Source organism: Condylura cristata, unplaced genomic scaffold (genome assembly GCF_000260355.1).
Source record: "Condylura cristata isolate star-nosed mole 26May11 unplaced genomic scaffold, ConCri1.0 scaffold00016, whole genome shotgun sequence".
NCBI lineage: Eukaryota > Metazoa > Chordata > Mammalia > Eulipotyphla > Talpidae > Condylura > Condylura cristata.
The window spans coordinates 37,728,648-37,747,333 of NW_004567117.1; the positions used below are offsets into that span (position 1 = coordinate 37,728,648).

Genomic DNA, 18,686 nt, shown 5'->3' on the forward strand with positions numbered 1-18,686 from the left:
TAGTTACATGATTTGGAAATCCTCTCAAAAAAATTTTTTTTCCTTTTTGAGAAATTTATATATCATTCCCTTGATATAATTAGGAACACATGGGAGGGTGGTAAACTCAGAATTGCTAATTACTGTTTATTCTAATCCCTCCCCAGCCTCAGGGATGCAATGAACTGATTACTGTTTTGTTCACTCGGCAATTTTTGGTTTGATGACAGCAAATAAGCACTCACTAAACCCCAGCTACTATAAAAGAGGATTTGAAGCAGCTTGTTTTTAATAGTATACAGCAAGACCTAGAGCTATTAATATATCATGTAAAGGAAAAAACAAACTACCAAAAGAAGGAAAGGAACAGTGAGCCTAGAACTCTTGAGCTCCCCGGCAGCCAGGACAAGCTGGCAATGAATTGTTGTTTTCAATATGTAATAAAAGCAAGTCTCGTAAGTCAGTTCGTTTTATTTTGAACAGAGTCTAAGAGGACCTTGCTAGTGGGATAAGGTGATATTATACATTTGATTGACATGAAAAAGGTGGCCGGGAATCCTGGTCTAGGTTCTGTTTTGTTCCACCAGAGAGAACGCTTTCAGACAAGTGCCTAGCCAGGCCTTCCTAACCCTGATGTGGGTTCCTGTGAATATTACTGCCTTGCGCAGCTTGGACGTTAGCTCGGGGTCCCCAGGCCCACACAGATAATCTGAACGTATGGATGATAGTGAACTCTCCCTGTTTGATAGTTTGTTTCCATAAAAATAGCCGTGGGACCTGGTTTTGTGAATTTTTTAGTTATTTTTCTTTTTTTTTTTTTTTTACTTTCCCCTTTGATTAATGACCACAGCTAGTATAATAACAATAAGGCATTTATTCTGTATTTTTAAAAATTTGGTCTCGTCTAGACTGGCCAATGTAGTGATCAGAAGAATCTTAGTGACACTACCCAGCACAGAGTGTAGTTATCTGCCTTTATTAAGCTTAGGAAGGGGGCACCCAAAAGCATTACCTTGTGGGGACCAGTGTCATGTGACCTCTGTAGAAATGTGGCCACTAGCAGCTCACCAAGGAAGAGGTGCTGGTGGTTAATGTAGCTGTGGAAAATGTTCACCCTCATTTATGATTCTGCAGATTATTATAGTAGCTTTATACAAGCCTATAGAATACATGAATGATATAATTATGTACTTATGCAGATTATATAATAATAACTATGTTTTTTGGACATGGGAATAATACCAGTTTTTTTCTACCTCACAGACTTGTGAAATTATGAGGAAACACTTGGTAGATATATAAAGAATTATTTATATATAAATATAACATATTTATATGTAAGTATATATAGGATCCTTAGAACTTACATATACATAATATGTATATTAAACATATTATGTATGTGCCTATACATGACCTCACACACAGATCTTAACTGTCCCCGAACTTGATAAATTCATGGTTTTTCTTGTCCTTTTCATTTTCCATAAAAGTCAAATGAAGAATTATATATGTGAAACTACTGAAGAATGTTGAGATAACCATTTTTAAATTTTGCCTTGTTACCGATAAAATCGCCTTTCTGTTTTAATTTTTCAGCTCAGAAATACTCTTCAATGTTCATCTTCCCATTAATGGCCACTTAAACAGTCAGTTTCACCAACCCACTCATTGAGTCGCTTTATTAAATGCGAAAGGCCTGTCTTATGTGACATTTTCATCTTTATCACCTAAAGATCACGGAAGCCATGGCTGGTATTTCGAGGCCAGAAGTACTTTGCCTCTTACAGCTGTTAGTTGGTTCCAGCTCCCTCCGCTTCCTAGTCATTTGGGTGTGCTGGGTATGGACGAGCAGAATAATCAGTGTCAAACCCTGCCTTTATAAAGCCACACCTTTCTGGAAGAGTGGAATTTCTGTCTCTCGTGAGAGCTACAGAATGCAGACGACATGCACTAGTAAAACCTTCTCCTCACCCTCTCAGGCCTGTCTGTGATGATCCCAGTTTGTGCATCACCAAGCAGGTCAGCCAGGAAACAGCCACTCAGTGTTGCCTGCACCAGGGATGGCCCACATGTCGACGGGAGATTTAAAATGTGGATGCAGTACTTTTTGTGGCAGGCCCGCCATTTTAAAGTAAAACTGTTTTCATCCTTAGTGAAGAGTGAGAGTAATGCAGAAACCCCTTTGCCCTCTTCGGCACAACAAAAATATTTTACACGTTTCCTACACCTATTCAGAACATTTCCTTCTAAGTGTTTTCCTGTTCTGTAATAGCCTGTAATTGCTTTTAAAATCATGACATGTTGAAGAATGCAGTGTCAAATGTAATGGCTGCAACAGCATGAAATCACCAGGACTATATATTTCTAACATGCCCACCAGTGTCAGGTTTATCATCCTGTTTTGTGGTTTCTAAACTTTCTTTAGTACACTTCTGTGTCCCTTGATTTTAATTATTTTCTCTGTGGCTCCAATTGTGTCCATTTTTCTGAAGGTCCGCTACTTAAGATACTATTTAGTTATCATTTAATATGCAGGAAATATATTTCTGCTAAGGTTTAAAAGTTGGCATTTGGTATGCAGGTTGACTGAAACACCATTGATTAGATTCCAGTAATGAGGAATTAATATTTTAATGTGAACTGGTTGGAAGCTAGCCTTCATACTGCATTGTTTATCAGAGCTAATAATGTAAAAAAGTTTGGTGAAACTATTTAAACCATCTCAAACTGGTGTGTAAAAGTCACATTTGTGCAAAGTGTTGCTAACTGCACATTATATTCACTGTTTCAGGGCTCAGCAGTCTCTTTTTTGAGATATAGTGTAAGTTAGACACTGGACTAGAATGTTTTAAACCTGTTTGGGGAAGAATCTATAATGAGGGTCCTTGATTAATAAATCTGAAATCATGTTTTAGTTATTTACATAATGATTTAAATAATGTTACGTACTTTGAAATATTAACTTACAGCGTCATTTCTATTCACTAAATATACTATCTTATTGAGAGAGTCTGGGACAGTTTTCTCTGAAAAACATTTTGATATTTAAACTTCTACTTTAAAAGCCTCCCTCAGACGAGTGCCTGTAATTTACTGTAAAAGTTTTTAAGATTGTATCGATGCTTTCAGATCCTGAATTAAGAGACTTATAATAGGACCAAAGAAAGACAGATTTGGGAGCTTCTCACGGATGTTGGTCTGAACGGCTAACAGTAGTTTAATGGGGAGAAAACCACACCAGGGTCCTGAAACAGTCACAGTGAGAACCTAGCAGCTAAAGAGTTCATGCTGCACGGAGAACACTTGTCTCTGCTTTGAACTTGCACTGCCTGACGCCTGGGCCATTGTTAATGACCACAAGCTGCTGCCCTGGCATTCTAGCTTGGCCAGGAGGGCAGGTGGTCCTTGCAGGATGTACCCTGTGTGAACGGACCTGTGGTCTGTCCTCAGAGAGCGCAGGTGAATAAAGCACTTTGATTTCCTTTCCTTCTTACATTGGAAAGTTTATTTTGACTGTCCCTGAAGGACACTCAGAATATTATAACTGACACATTATAGACTGTGTCGGTCCAGTGAGGTGGACCTAGCCCTATTGTTCAGCCAAGACAGAGAGGACGAATGTCCCTGTGTGTGGCTGGTACCTAGCAGGGTTTAACTAGGGAGCATGGCGTCCGGGCAGGCCTAAGCCCTGGGTAAGTGTCAGGTTGTGGCCGGAGGGCCATTAGCCACACGGGTTCTTCTGTCTCTCCTCCCTGCACATTTAGGGATGTGTCCTCCGAGTCGGAGAGCAACATCAGGCAGATCAACCAGGAAGCCGCGCACCGGCGCTTCCGCTCCCGCAGGCATATCAGCGAGGACCTGGAACCCGAGCCCAGCGAGGGGGGCGGTGATGGCTCCGAGGTAAGCGGCTGGCGCCCTCTGCTCCCACACTTCCTCCTGCAAGTCTTCCGGCTTTTGTCGTCATAACTAATTAACGGCCATGGGGTGTTCATTTAGCCAGTTCTTGCATAGGCTGCGTTTGATGAATACGTCACTCTTCCGTTGTATAAGGGAATGAGGTGATTTTCAGTGTGGAATTCTTAATAGAGTCTCATGTTGTAGTTTATTTTCTCCCGGAATCAAATCATAGCTTATTCAATGGCAGCACCATCACCACAGTTGAGCAATTGAATGAATCTCTATAATCACTCAAATACAGGTTTTTACTGAGTAGTTTTTGGCATCGGAAGAGATTCATTATACCTAGAAAATACAAACTTGGGTGAAAAGAAGTACTTGTAATTTTCCCCTTCAGTGTGTATGAAATCTTACCAGGGAGCAAATTATGGTTGAACAACAAATTAGCCACTACCAACACTTCCTTGCTGCCTTACTGTATTCACTTACTAAAATTCCATTCCTCCTAGATGTTGTCTCAGTGATATCATTCAAGAAATGTCCCAGTGGTTGAAATTGGAAAAAATAAACAAGGATGTTAAAAAAAAAAAAATTAATGCTTCCATAGTAAATTCACTAAAAGCTGTTTTATACTTGTGATTAATTACAGCTCCTATCATCTCTGCTTTGTCATGGTGATTCCTTGATAATCAGAGTAAAAGAAAATCCTGAATGAATTCCTGAGCATGCTTTCTATCCCTCTGCGCAGAGAGGTGTTATTAAGTGCAGAAAAGCACAACCCCTGGAACCAGACTTTCTTGGTTCAAGTCCCACCCTGGCCACTTCCTTAAGCTCTATTCTATTAACCTTGGGCAAGTTACTGTGGGAGCCTCGGTTTCCTCATCTGTTAATTAGGGCAGTCAGTGTATCTTCCTGGTGGAGAAGTTGTATACTCAGTAAATGTTAATTATAGAGATCATAATGGTTATTATTGTATGTTTTTGTTTGGGGTGTGTGGAGAGGATCCCTCATTCCTAGCATTGACCCCAATGTCTCATTCTTTAATAGCCTTGGGAGACCATTTCAGAAGAAGTGCACAGTGCTGGAGACGCCCTCAGTCTGGCACTGCCCCCGCCGCCAGCCTCCCCCGTGTCTCGGACCAGCCCTCAGGAGCTGTCTGAGGAGCTGAGCAGAAGGCTTCAGATCACCCCAGACTCCAACGGCGAGCAGTTCAGTTCTTTGATTGTAAGTTACAGTCTTTTCTAGATTGAGAAGCTAAACGAGTATTTTATCATTTTTGGTTGCGTTAAGAGAATGTCATATATAAATAATGACCAAGGGTCTTCCAATCCCCAGATGTGGTCCTCCTTCTTCTGGAGAAACAAGAATATTTGAAAGTTAGCCTAAGCTGGTAATAATCTTTCTTGATTTATAAGGACCTCCAGGAACTAGGAATACAGGACTTCTGTAATTCTGCATTAACCTGGTAGAATTTCTTTTCCCTGCTGAAGACTCATAAGTACCGTCTTCACCTCAAAGGTGGTATTTCGACATGCCATACCTTGTCCTCCACTCTCTTAAGTCCTACACTGTGTGTTTCATCGTTCACTTTTCACAGACGGAGGAATGATGTTAAAGTGGCCCATCCTTACAAAGGTAGGAGACAGGAGGTATTGCCTAAGGCCCAGAGTCCAGATCCTGAGAAAGGTTGTACATGAGTCGCTGGCTTGAAGCCAGCATTGAAAGTTGGCTTCTCAGCCATCAGGGACGCTCTTTCTAGATGCTTCCGATGGGGTTAACCCCTGTTGAGGAGCAGCAGAATCAACCATAAAGACCTCTATGTTTAATCATAAAACTGCAAAGAGAAATAGAAAATTTCAATTTGTGACCTCCTGGGTGGTACAAGGAGTTAAGTCTCAGCCCTGTGAAGCTACCAGTAGCCACTGCAATATGAGCTCAGTCCCCAGCCAGGGAGCTGACCCATAGGGCACAGCAGACCACTCCTGTCTCTCCCACTGCTCCCCTCAGCATATTTCGGTCAGTCAGCCTGTCCTGCTCTCTACTCTAACTCTGGTGAATCCTCTCACCCACCACCACCTCTGGCCTATACCATGCAAGCTGGCTCTTGTATGCATGAGTAAATAAATCTTAAAAAAGAAAAAAGAAAGAAAATTTCTACTCGTGCATAAAATCAGGAAACAAATGCAGTCTCAGTATTTCTCGAGAAATTATACTTAAAGATGTGGTCACACTGCTGAAAATGGGTTGCTAACACAATAGCCATTATTACAGCCAAGTCAACTGTAAAAGCAAGTAAGTACTTATAAAATTGCTACTCCTTCATTGATGGCGCTTTATTTTAAAAGATACAATTGGCCCATATTATATGAGTTGCAGTGATTACTCAGTTAATGTGGTTTCATATTAAAATTCTATGAATGTTTTTCTGAAAGAGAAATACCGCTGAGATAAAAATTTAGTAAAAGGGCAGGAAAAAAGATCTCACAGATGGTATATTTGAATTGGTAAAACTGTTGCTATGGAAACAACATAAGCAATGAAGCCATATATTTAAAACACGTAAGAGGAAGAAGCAAGCACTGCGAGATCCATGCAATTCTATACCTTTAGTGTACCAAGTGAAATTCATCATTTTCTTCATCATGGATATCAAGTCAGCATCTCTAGTTATTTGTCGAGGGAGCTGCTGCCGTTAGTTATTGCCAAACTATCAAATAGCTTTAAAGTCCAAGTGTTTGATCTGTGTTTGATTATATAAAAATGCAGAGAGAGCCAAATGTCAGTATTATTTTAAGGTTGTGTTCTTTGAGTTTGGTTCAGCTGACAAGAGAGCTTAGGGAAGAGGAGAAAACAGAACTTGTCTGCAGTTGCGCTCATCAGGGTCTCTCCGCACAAGCATGAGATCTTGCTGAAGAGGGACTCCTCACGCCGACCCTCCACGGGGCTGCTTGGCCTCGTCAGCATGCAGTGTCGCCTGGGCCCCGCCCCATTTATTACTGCAAAATACCTCAGATGGGTAGATGCTCAGCCTCGTCCCATGGGTGGGCCTCTTGCTGTTCCATGACTGGCGAGCTGCTGTCCTCTGACTGGATCTGTGGCACTTTTTTTTTTAACCACATAAATGAATACAAACACACAAGAGAAACTTCAAATGTGACACCATTATTACTTGGTTTATTTATTTTTTTTTAATGTCAACTTCACTGTTTTCCTTCATTCCCATGATGAACAACTCAACACTGGTCAGAATCTAAAGGTATAAACACTTGGCCCTTGAGGAGTAGTGCATGATCGTGTTTGAGGCCCTCTAGACAGAGAATGCAACCCAGTCGATGGGAATAAAATTCAGTAAATGTTGAATAACCATCGATCAGTATCCCTGGATCAGTATCACAGTGAGTTCACCGAGAGGCAGACGACAAGGCTGCCACCTTCTGATTCCCATCACTGTGGACGGTCTGTGGCCTGCTGGTCACCCCTCCTGTTGAGGAGATCTCTTCCTTTTGCTATTTCTAAATAAGGAGCAATCAAAATTCCACATTTGCTTGAGACACTGAACTCTTTCTTACATCGTTGTCCACTTTTGTGCAGTAGTTATTTTCTCTCAAGTGTAGCTGTGGTTCTCCTGCTACCACATCACCTGTGACCACCACCACAGCCCCACGTGTTCCCTATTGCCTGTTTTGACCCCTCCCTTGCATTTGCCTCAGATCCATGGTCGGCATGCTAGTTTTGTCGTTTTTCTTGATCTTTTCTGTGGTTTTCCTATACCCCACACATATGTCGACCGTCCCAGATTTATCTTTTTCCTTCTGACTTGTTTCGGCCAGCATAATCACTTCCAGCTCTTCAGAACACTAAAAATGGACCTAGCATATGATCCAGCAACTCCACTCCTAGGCACCTGCCCAGAGAACACAAAAACCTTCATTTGAAAGGACACCTGCACCCCCCGTGTTTGGCAGCACGGCTTACAGTAGACCCCGGGAACTTAAATGCAGGGTGACTTGCCTCCTTAAAGGAGCGGTCGCTCGGAAAAGGTGATGTTGTGTCACTCCCTCCTGCAGTCCCGGGGGTGAGTAGGGTTAGTGACAGGTGCTCTTCCACCGTGACTGTGTCTCTGAGGCTGTGTTTTCTCGATGCCCCTGTCCGCCCGCCCCTGCAGCAGCGGGAGCCGTCTTCACGCCTGCGGTCCTGCAGTGTCACCGACGCCGTTGCTGAGCAGACGCACCTTCCACCGGTAACACGCTCATTTCCAGCCCTCGGCTGACTCTTGGGCCTTCCGTGTAAAATCATCTTGGCTACTGGGGAAGAGTTTTTCCTGTGCACATCCATTTACCAAAGAAATAAGACATCCCAATTTCCTAGCAAATTGCCCAAAGAGGTGGATTTCCAATACACAGAGTGGTCACAAAGTCTCTGAGGTTCAAAGTCTACAAGTCTTTGCCTCGGTTTGCCACCCAAATTAATACCAATTCTGATATGCTTCCTTGACCTAAGTTGCTTAACTGAAAACGTGCATCAATGATTTCTTTTTTAAAGGAACTTACTTAGTTGCTAAAGCTGTGCTCCGCACACAGGGTCCGTTTCAACAGGAAGAACTCTTCTGGGTTGGCAGTGAATGGACCTCTCCATTACTAATGACCCTAACTCTTAACCCTCCCTCCCCGCTGTGCCTTCTCTCTAAAGGCAGCTCTTCTCACTAGAATACTGGCTGCAATTTGTTCCCACTCCCCCGTGGCCTCATCAGTTGCAGCAAACAGGAAAGGGGAAGGGGTTTTGGAACCTAGAGGAGAATTGCCACACTGAGTATTCCAGTTGGAAGGCTGACCAGCTCAGCCTCGGGACATGCGTGGTGTTGAAGCCACTTTAAGTCTGTTTGTTTCTTCTTTTGGAGGTGAAAATGTGAATGGGGGTTAGCATGTTCACCTGGATGGTTTACTTTGACCAGTTTTGTTTTATTCCTACAAATCCTTGCTCGTTCCTTGATTCCATGTGCAAGCGGTTGGAGAAGAGGGCTTTCCATGATTGCATTCAGTGTCTTCTCAGTCTTGTGCATTTGCTCGACTTCCGAGGATATTTCTGCCTGGGCTGTAGTCTTCTAGATTTTCAAGATGAACGAATGAGCTATTTCAAGGTTGAACTAATACATGAGGTGAATGAATAAACCAAATTAGACTCAGTTGCTTCTGGCCTCAGCTGGGCTGTTGACGAGGGCCCTTCCTGAGCTGGTTCAGGTCCGCTCCCAGACAGCACAGCAGTCGGCACTGACGGGAACAAACACCTCAACCTGGTGATCCTATGACTTTCCTCGACAATTCATGGCTCTGTCTTTCCTTTGCAAAATCAATGTTGATTTTATTTACCAAAGAGCTCACTGTCCTGGAAAATGATGATTCCTCCCTCTTCCTAGACTTGCAAGAAGTTGGGACTTCACTGATCACCCGGGGCCTCTTGAAGTTTGAGTTGAGCAGATTTCTGAATCTGCTAACTATTGAACAGTGGGGGCACCGCACACTCCTGAGGCTGTCTGTGTGGTTACGCACATCTGGGCGCAGACTGTGCCTGTCTGTGGAACAAGGACGCTCCTCCCGGCCCCTGGTCCTCAGTGGTCACTCAACTTTAGTGGGACAGGGTGCTTTCCAGGTCTGATTCTGGCACCTTCCTTCCTGGGCCGCGGCAATGGTGGTCTCCTGAAGTGCATCTCACTGACGTAAATTATCATTTAACAGCCCGGTGGCCCGGCTAGGAGAGCACGTTCCTCAACCGTCACAGGCGGTGAAGAGCCAACGGTAATGGTGCCCTGGGGTCAGACATAAATGGCAACGCTGTGGGTTGGTTTTAATATTTTGTAGAGTGATGCCTATGCTCTTCTCTTCCTTGTTGAGAAGATCAGCATCTCTGTGCCTCAGAGCTGCATGTGTTTCTGATTTTAGACTTCTCCCTTTTGCACTGTTTGAAATTGGGTAAAATGGAACAGTTTTCAGTCCCGGGTAGTATTCATAGGAATACTGTTGAGCTTTGGTTAAGTGTATTTAATGGCACCTTTAAAATGTACCTCTGCCTTTCAGGGTTTGTACCAGATCAGCTTTTCCTGTTTGTCAGCTGCTTGAGTAAAGTCTTTTGGCTGGAGGAGAATCAGAGAAGCCACAGGGTCGCGTGCCGAGGCTCCTGCGGGCTGATTCTTGGTGGCACTGCAGGGTCCTCTCGTGCACGTCCTACGGCAGATTTTAAACACGGGGTTCAGTTGTCTGTATCATGAGAGTGAAAGGATGACCCTTCTCTGCTATCAGAGATCTAGGATCCCAGAAATGAAGAAAGGTTCATATAACCTGGAGACCTGAGAGGGGGGAGCAGAATTCAGATAACTACAGGGTTTAGGAAAAAATGGTCTTTCAGCCACTGTTAGTTTATTAAGTAATTTCTAGTGCTCATGTTTGTGGGTAACTTGGGTGTCACTATGCTAATTGCCTGTTTTTTATTTGACCACTACAGACAGGGTAGCTTATCATTTATGTGTTGAGCGGCGGTAGCTATTTGAAGAATTTCCTTATCGTTCCATCTTTGTTATGAGATACTGAGAATACCTTTAAATACATACACAACTGCTGGTTTCTCTGCATGATGTACATGATTTCAAGGCACAGTGTCGTCGTGTTAGAATTGAGTGGTCCACACTGTAAACAGGCACCGAAACTCCCCCAGTGCTGAGCTGCAAGTGTGCAGGTATGTGATGGCTCAGCCAGGCTCAGACTCTGGTAGAATTCAAGAAATGCCAAAGTACCACGAGCCAGTGGTTCTGCAGGGGTGAGGCTGCCAGGTGGCCGGATCACCCCATGAAATAACATTAACAGAGCTCAGTGCTGGGACATCCGCTGCCCTCCAGTTTTGCCTTTCATTGGCCTGCAGTGAGTGTTGGATGTGGTAATAGCTGATGGTACGGAGTAACAGGATGAGCTGACTTCTGAGCGTCCTGGGCCCACGGTGACTCTCTGCGGGACAGAGCGACCATGCTCAACACCGTCCCATGTGGCCACCACCACTGCTCACTTCCTCTAGCCTGCACTCGCCCCTGTGAATGAATTTTTTTAAATGATTTTGCTTTTATTTTTAAAAACTAGGTCACAGTTCATGTGTGTTTTCTGGGTACCTGGCAGTCTTTGGACTGCAATAAGCCCACTTATTTTATGGCTTCGTTAGAAGTGTAGATACATTTGAAAGTATCCATCTGTTTCTTGCCCACTGTCCCCATCCCTTGTCAAGAATGCCTTTGACTCTGTTTTCCGAGTCCAGCTCTTACTGTTGCTTTCCTCTCGTGCACCCTTGCCTCTGATGTTCCATCTCATGCTGCAGCCTCTCTGGGCTGTGTCATCTCATTTCTTCTTACTTCACACACACACACACACACACACACACACACACACACACACACACACACACACACCAGGTTGGCACATATTAGCAGCTTGATCTTCTTTGCTTGTGGTTGTTCCTCTGGGATATGTTAGTAATTACATAAAGTCATCCAGTAGTGTGAATGCACCACAATTTATATAACTTCCCCACACTGAAGAATGCTCACCCTGTCTTGCCCCAGGGTATCCCACACTACCTCACATTAACCATCCCGACATACCTGTCTTCCCCCAGTGCTGCTTTTATTCCTGCAGTAAAATAAACAGGCCCTGTTCTTGCCTATAGAGCCTTAGCCCTTTGAGGGACACAGATCTCTGCATTCAGCTTTCACCCTCTGGCTGCCCGAGCCAGGATCTTCCCTGTGGGAGAGAAAGGGAGGGAGAGGAGCCTTTTGGTCTTTGCTGTGTGTACCTTAAAAGTGCACTGAGCAGCTCCTATGGTAGGGTGTGGACACTCTTGAGAATCTGAGAATTAGCGCCAAGCTATTTACCACCTTTAAACCATATTGAATGGTTTAAATATAACGTTTTCTTCCATTTGAATGTCAACATGAAGCCACTATGAAGTTCTGGTTCAGTGGCCATTTGGCCTTGTGGAACACAATAACATGTTTGGGTGAGAAGCTGTGAAATATTAAATGAACACTTAAAAACTCATAGCTTTGGTATGTAGATGACTTCACTTGTCTTGAGGGAGTGAGCTATGTACTCCAGCACGTGCACAGACGCGCGCACACACACACACACTGAGGCAGCATAGGGAAGCAGAATTCTGCCACCTCCAAACTGTGTGGGAGGCAGTATTTTGAGTCATAAGTGGAATCATCAGCACAGGTTGTTCTCCATGGTCATTTGGACAAAGATATATAAAGAAGTATTTTAATAACACCTTCTTGCATAAATGGGACCCAACGACAGGCTGCAGTACAATTCTCAGCAGAAAGTGGAGTGAACGTTCCCAAGAAATGCAATATTTTTTGCTTCACTCTTCAGTTTTCCAGAAACTGATGAGTCCACTTAACGGTGGGTCTGTGGAAGCATCATGGCTGCGGGAATCCTGTCAGCTTTAGAATTCAATTCTGAGATCATCTGTGACACATCCAAGTTATTTTAGTTTTCTAGTCTCCTCATAAATGTCCTTTCTAGGGTTGCTGTCGCTGTAAAAATACCCTTCAGGTCTCCAGAATAGAATTTACTGAAGGCCTATCTAATTGCCTCTCCCAAAAAATAAATCTGCAGGCAGGAGGAGAGCAGCAGATTCCACTGAGCTTTCTATTTAGCCACGGCATTTCAGTCATCACAGAAACAACAGTAGGGCAAAGCTCGCTAGCATGCACCCTGCCAAAAATACTAATTGACAGCCAGCTTAGGTGACAACTGAAGCTATGACTTGGGTCACAGGGCCTGTTTCTACAGTGTCTTGATAGGACATAGCCCGAAAGCAGCTCTTTGGTGACACAACCAGAGAAGCCGTGAGCAAACACATGGGCGTGTGTACAAATCCACTGTCAAGGAGGGTCAAGTCTGCGTGTGACGCATCTTCCACTCTGGTTGAATCTCCACACCTCGATCCAAGACCCTGGAAGATCACAGTCTAGAAAAGATCATTGTGGGGCCTTTGACCCTTTGTCTGGAAAAGACTAAAGTAGTGGCTGCACTTTCAGCAGGAAGTTTCCTTACAAGTTGTCTAGCTTGGCCATTGGGCTTGTTTCAGCAATAGCTGCTCTGTGGCTCCAGTTTGCTTTTTCTTTGGAACGTGCCTTTGCCCTCATGAGCCTCTTTGGCTGTCACCTGCAAGTGACATGGAGGCATCCTTTATTCTGCTCTGATTCAAGGCCCCGGGGGGTGGGGGTCTCTTTGACTGTGACTCTCTTTGCCAAGGTATGTAGTGGTAGCAGACATGGGAGAGACGTGAGCACAGGAAGGCGTTGGCCTCGGGGAAGACTGTCATCCTCGGCCTGGTCAGCAAAGCCTCTGCAAATCCTAATTAGGGGAGATGGGACCCAAAAACAGCAGCTTCCTTTGGTAACCTCATGTGAGAGGCTTTTCCTGATATTTGACTTCCTGCTGCTTTCACTCTCCCAGGAGCCCTGGGTGGTGGTTGTCTTCTTGTTTCAGAGCCCGTTCCCCCACCTCAGACCAGCACCCCTCGCCCCTTCACCAGGTGGAGGATGTCCACTCCTAGAGGACATCCCAGGGCAGCTCCCCTCAAGTACCCACATCTTTGCCTCCAGGAGTCCTTGAAACCCCCTGATGGGCCAGCATGTCCACCCAGATGGCATTTCTCTGCTTCTCACAAGCAGATGTCCCAGGAATCCTTTTGAGGTCAAATTTGGACTACCTGGACATGCCTCTAGGCCCGGAAACTGCCTGTGCTTCCTTCACCCTTTAAGGAGATAAACTCAGGATGGACAGACTGGGGAAAACAGGTCACCAGACTCTGTGACCCTACCCTCACCTGGCCGGGGGGCTTCTAAGCTGAGGTGGTAGAACCAGCCCAGTCTGACCACAGTGGTGTGAGCTCCTGGAGGGGAGACTGTTTTTCCCCCAGAAAGCGAACAGAATAGAGAATTTAGGAAGAGGACACAACAGCATCCCTGAGACAGCTGTACTGAGTGAGGGAAGAGATGGCCTGAGCATCCCTGGCATGAATGTAACAACACCTGGCAGTGTCAAACACCCTTCTGTTCTCAATGGCTCAGCAGTAGAACTCAGGCATCAGCAGACAGCCGTGTGCTTCTCTTTCCCAGTATCACATTAGCAAGGTCCCCTGTGTGTCACTTCAGGGCCTTAGAACCAAGTTCTCTAAGAATATGGGCATATGGGCCACCCCTTCCCCTCCAGGCCACCTTGGGGTTCATTTCATGGTAGATTTGAAGTTGTTGGGACTCTATTGCTATTTTCCAGACATGTTTTCGTGTAGAATTAACTTTGTCTAGAAAAGAATAATTTTCTGGGTGTACATGACTTTATGAAACCGGTCAGGAAACCATTGCAAGATATTAAATAATAATGATTTCTCACACAAACAGCCATCAGTGGCCTATGTACACACTACGCCGGGCCTCCCTTCAGGCTGGGAAGAAAGAAAAGACGCAAAGGGACGTACATACTATGTCAATCATAACAATCGAACCACAACTTGGACTCGGCCTATCATGCAGGTACGCGGATTGCCACCGACTTCACCAGGCCACAGAAGCCACGGTATACATGAGATTCCAGTCCTGGGGTTTCGGTATCACTCGAGAGAACCCATACTTCAGAAAACTTGCCTCACAAAGAAAAGGCCTAAGATTTGCCTCAGCAAGAATTTGGTCCCAAATCAGTCTCTTGCTGGTCACATTAATTTTTAAATGGGACATGAAGGAAATTTCCAAAGTAAGAGCCTCTTACCAGATGGAGCTTCTCTCCCGACCCCCCCCCTCCCCTTTCTTTTATTCCAAGACTAGTTTTTATGCTGGGTCGGTGATTCATTTTTTTTTTATTTTTTTTAACAATAGAATAACTTTATTATTTTTGATAGATGAGGTTAAGAAAACATTAGGATAAAGAAATGCAATAAAACACATGTCTACAAAATTAAACGGTGATTCATTTTTATTTCCCTTGGATATGTTTCCCCATCGGCTCCCCCATTATTATGCGTCATCATTTCCTCCAGGCTTTATATAGGCCAGAGCTCCTATTAATGCTGCCTGTGATAGTATGAGGTCCTCAGTCCCAATCACATGCGCCGGGAGATCATCACACGAAGCTAACTTGTTTTTGCCTCCAAAATAGCTTGCAGAAGATGGCGCCTCTGGATCCACCTCAAACAGTAGCAACCATCTAATCGAGCCCCAGATTCGCCGGCCTCGTAGCCTGAGCTCGCCAACAGTAACTTTATCTGCCCCACTGGAGGTGAGAAGGCTGCCTCGTCTACCTGGGGTCCCGTCTCTCCTGTGACTTCTCACTCTCTCTTCTCTCTTAACTTGGACTTCCCTTTTGCAGCCACCTTCCTCTCTCTGGTCAGTCGTTGTGTTCGTGGTGAAGGGTGTTCTCGTGCAGCTGACATGCTTCTCTGTCACCCAGTTAACATTCCTGGACCCCCACCTGATTCTCATTCTCATTTGGCTGAAGCCGTGGTGACTTGTGCTGGATGTGGGCACTCCCCGAACTTTCTCCATCCTCGTGTCTCGCTCCTTGTTGGCTGTCGACCTCATTCGAATCGCATAGCGACTCTCCAGTTCCAGTGCTTCTCTTGAGTTTGACCACATAAGCTGTCGCTTTGATCATTTCTTTCCTTTGGACTGCAGGGTCTCCCACTGTGTGGGCATCTGTGTTTCTGATGCACAGTCGCATCGTACATCACGCTGCCGGCTGCTCGTGCTCCCCTGTTTGTGTGGTTCGGTGTCAGAGTCAGAGCCGAAGAGTGAATGTCTTGCTGTTCTAAACTTGACTGTGTCTTGGAGGTGGCCCCGGGGGTCTCTGGGTTTAAAGTGCTGCCAAGAGGTTGGGTGACAACCTTTCAGACTGTACATAAATGCCACTGGGAAAACCATGCGAATCCAGGCGGTTGTCTCCACTGCTGCAGGTTCTGCTTTTTGTGTTCTAAGAATGACCAACCCCTTGCCTAGACTGTGAGCTCATTAAGGGCAGGGGCACACTTGGCTCTGTAAAATCTTTAGCCGTAATGCTCAAGATAGAGCAATATTTTGGGTACATATCAATAAGTAGCAAAGGGTGATGGTCAAACGTGGGTCATGTTTCTGTGTGTTCAGCCAGCAGAAGAATTGTAAAGTTGGACTGAATTAAGAGAACATGGATAAGTGAAGTGGGTTTCTAGGAGCTTCCTTCTTGCCCTTCTCCAAAGAGGGGCATTTGGTGATACCCAGGTGCATTTTGACGCCTCTGGAATAGTGTGTGATAAGCATTCTAATGCTGGTTATTATTCCTTAGGGTGCCAAGGACTCACCCATACGTCGAGCTGTGAAAGATACCCTTTCCAATCCACAGTCCCCACAACCATCACCTTACAACTCCCCCAAACCACAACACAAAACCACACAGAGCTTCCTGCCACCCGGCTGGGAAATGAGGATTGCGCCAAACGGCCGGCCCTTCTTCATTGACCATAACACAAAGACGACAACGTGGGTAAGGCTCTTCGGCCGTTCTCGTCGTGAAGTCTGGCATCTGCTGCCTCATTTCCGTACTCGGTACCCACAGCTCAGAAATGTCTCTGACTCCGAAGTGGGTCCCCTAGACTGCAGGAAGGGGCTGGTGGGCGGGTGACTTCGGGGTACAGGTCCGTGGTCACTTTGGGCAGTGGGGTATGGGGGTGTCCTTTCCTGGATATCTCCAACTTGGACAGGTCACCGTATTGGGGGGAGCGGTCAGGCTCCATGTTGCTAGGATGTAGATTTGACTGGTTCAGATCGCATGATGCCATCATTTTATTAGGAATTCTGGTTTGTTTTTTGTTTTGTTTTGTTTTGTTTTTTGCAACAATTTTTCTTTGGTCAGTTTCTTTTTTTCATTTTTATTGCCGATTCCCCTCTCCGTTTGGATTTCGTTTTTCTGTTCTTATCAGATTAGTTTTCAGACCTCCCCACTGCATTCCCTCCCTTTAATTGCAGGTTAGGGGTGTGTGATGGGTTTGCATGGTCAACTTGGTAGCTCTTTTCGCGGCCGTTTTGCCTAATTGATTTTTCTCATCACACTGCTCTTGCATGCGCCCTGGAATCACATGTGGTTGTATTGACTTGAGCAAGATGAGATTGATCAAAGGGGGCTGGGAATGTCTTTGTATTCCTGTCAGGTCTTTGCGTCTCCGGCTGTGTCAGTGGTGGTTTATGTTAAGCACATACAGTTCTCTTAAAATTCAGTGGCATTTTTCTCCCGTATGATCTGAAGACCTATAATTAAACTGAAATTGGCTCTCTTGCTTCTATTTCTGAAGCTAGAGGAGGTTGGTTTTGCTCCCTGCCCCTGGTGCCCACATCTAGTTACCTGACACAGAGAAACTCGGTCCTCTTATTTGCGGCCCTTGCTTAGACCAAGACTGGTGTAGTGGGAATGGTGCTTGGCCTTAGCCCTCTGGTCTTGGATCAGCAGTGAACTCAGCCTTTACACTCCCGTGTCAGTGCCTGCATCACACACGTCTGGCCACCCGGGGGATGTGACAAGGAAGAGGCCCGGCCCAGCGTGATACGGACTGTCCTGGTGTGTCCAGGTCTTGAGACCTGAACAGGAAGGTCTGGGGGACTTACTCTCTTAGGCCCAGGGATGCTGAGGGGCCCTGAGGTTCTTGGTTTCGCCGCAGGAGAGAATTCAAGACCGAATTCATGCAAGAGTCAGGGTAGGTGGCTTAGGAATGAGCTTTATCTTAGGTGAGCGTGTGCTCCCCAGAGAGAGCAAGTAGGCAGACTCGGGGGGACCCCGCTGGGGTCTGAAGGGTGCTGGTGTGAACACTTGCCCAGTTAGAGGGACTGGGCTCCAGGGCGGGACCCTGAATGTTTTGGGCCACTGTTGCTTAACCAAAGGCTCACGGATTTACAGATTGGGGTGAGATTTGGCCATTTTTGTTTTTCAGACGCACTTGGCCCTTAGCATCCTAGTAGATGACATAGTTTTACAACTGTGGCTCCTGGTGTGAGATAAAATAGTAGGGCTTGAATCAAATTAATTCGGTTTGCGTCACTTTGTTCTGAAATGTGCTAAATTCCTGTTCTGCCTAACTCTTTTAACTCCTGTGGGTGGTGGTACCATATGTTTCCAGGACTGGATTGTGGGCCTTGGAGTGCGAAGTGGGAGGCAGTTACCAGTCTGCCCCTGCCCCCAGATGGCCGCCCTTCCTCACTGCACCCCCATGACAGTGACAGCCAAACGTGCCAACCATTCCTAACACCCCATATTGAAAATCACTAAAATGAACATCTGGCGATGTCCATTTGGTAAATTCATCATCCCATCTAAGGTATTCCAGCAGGCTCATCTTTTAGTCTGTAGATATTATTGTGGGTAAAATGAGTATAAAAAGGAGGCAAAGTACAGAAATGGGATCTAGACTAGATTGACTTTGGGTCTTTATTTCTCATTGGCTTGGAACCTGTGGCCATTGCTAGGCTAGTGTGATCATTTCTACTTCCTCCAGTGCTCTGTGATTTCAAATTGTCAGCCAGAAATAAGAGCTGCAGACACACGGGGGACTCGGTAGTGGATGGGTCAGCCTATGGAGCCACTGTGGCTTGCCAATATAAGCTATGATTTTAGTAATTTGAACTAGCTTAGTAATCAAATCCCCTAACCTTTTCACAGCCTTTCACGCCACAACTGCAATGTAATTGCAGCTGGGCAGATATTATTTTAAAGAGCACTCACTTTATTTATGGCCTGCATAGCTGCTGA

General features: G+C 45.3%; 1 protein-coding gene across 4 annotated transcripts in view; it reads left to right on the top strand.

Annotated features, from left to right (window-relative positions):
• The window catches only part of NEDD4L (neural precursor cell expressed, developmentally down-regulated 4-like, E3 ubiquitin protein ligase), a 295,709-nt gene that overhangs the window by 232,780 nt on the left and 44,243 nt on the right, over positions 1–18,686 (top strand). The window contains exons 10-16 of one of the 4 annotated variants that reach the window (XM_012725849.1): positions 3,747–3,882; positions 4,927–5,103; positions 8,045–8,119; positions 9,612–9,671; positions 14,327–14,458; positions 15,078–15,197; positions 16,236–16,433. In XM_012725849.1, the coding sequence (XP_012581303.1) occupies positions 3,747–3,882; positions 4,927–5,103; positions 8,045–8,119; positions 9,612–9,671; positions 14,327–14,458; positions 15,078–15,197; positions 16,236–16,433 (898 nt within the window). The remainder of the gene's footprint in view (positions 1–3,746; positions 3,883–4,926; positions 5,104–8,044; positions 8,120–9,611; positions 9,672–14,326; positions 14,459–15,077; positions 15,198–16,235; positions 16,434–18,686) is intronic. The other 3 variants (XM_012725846.1, XM_012725847.1, XM_012725848.1) reach the window with 3 other exon arrangements.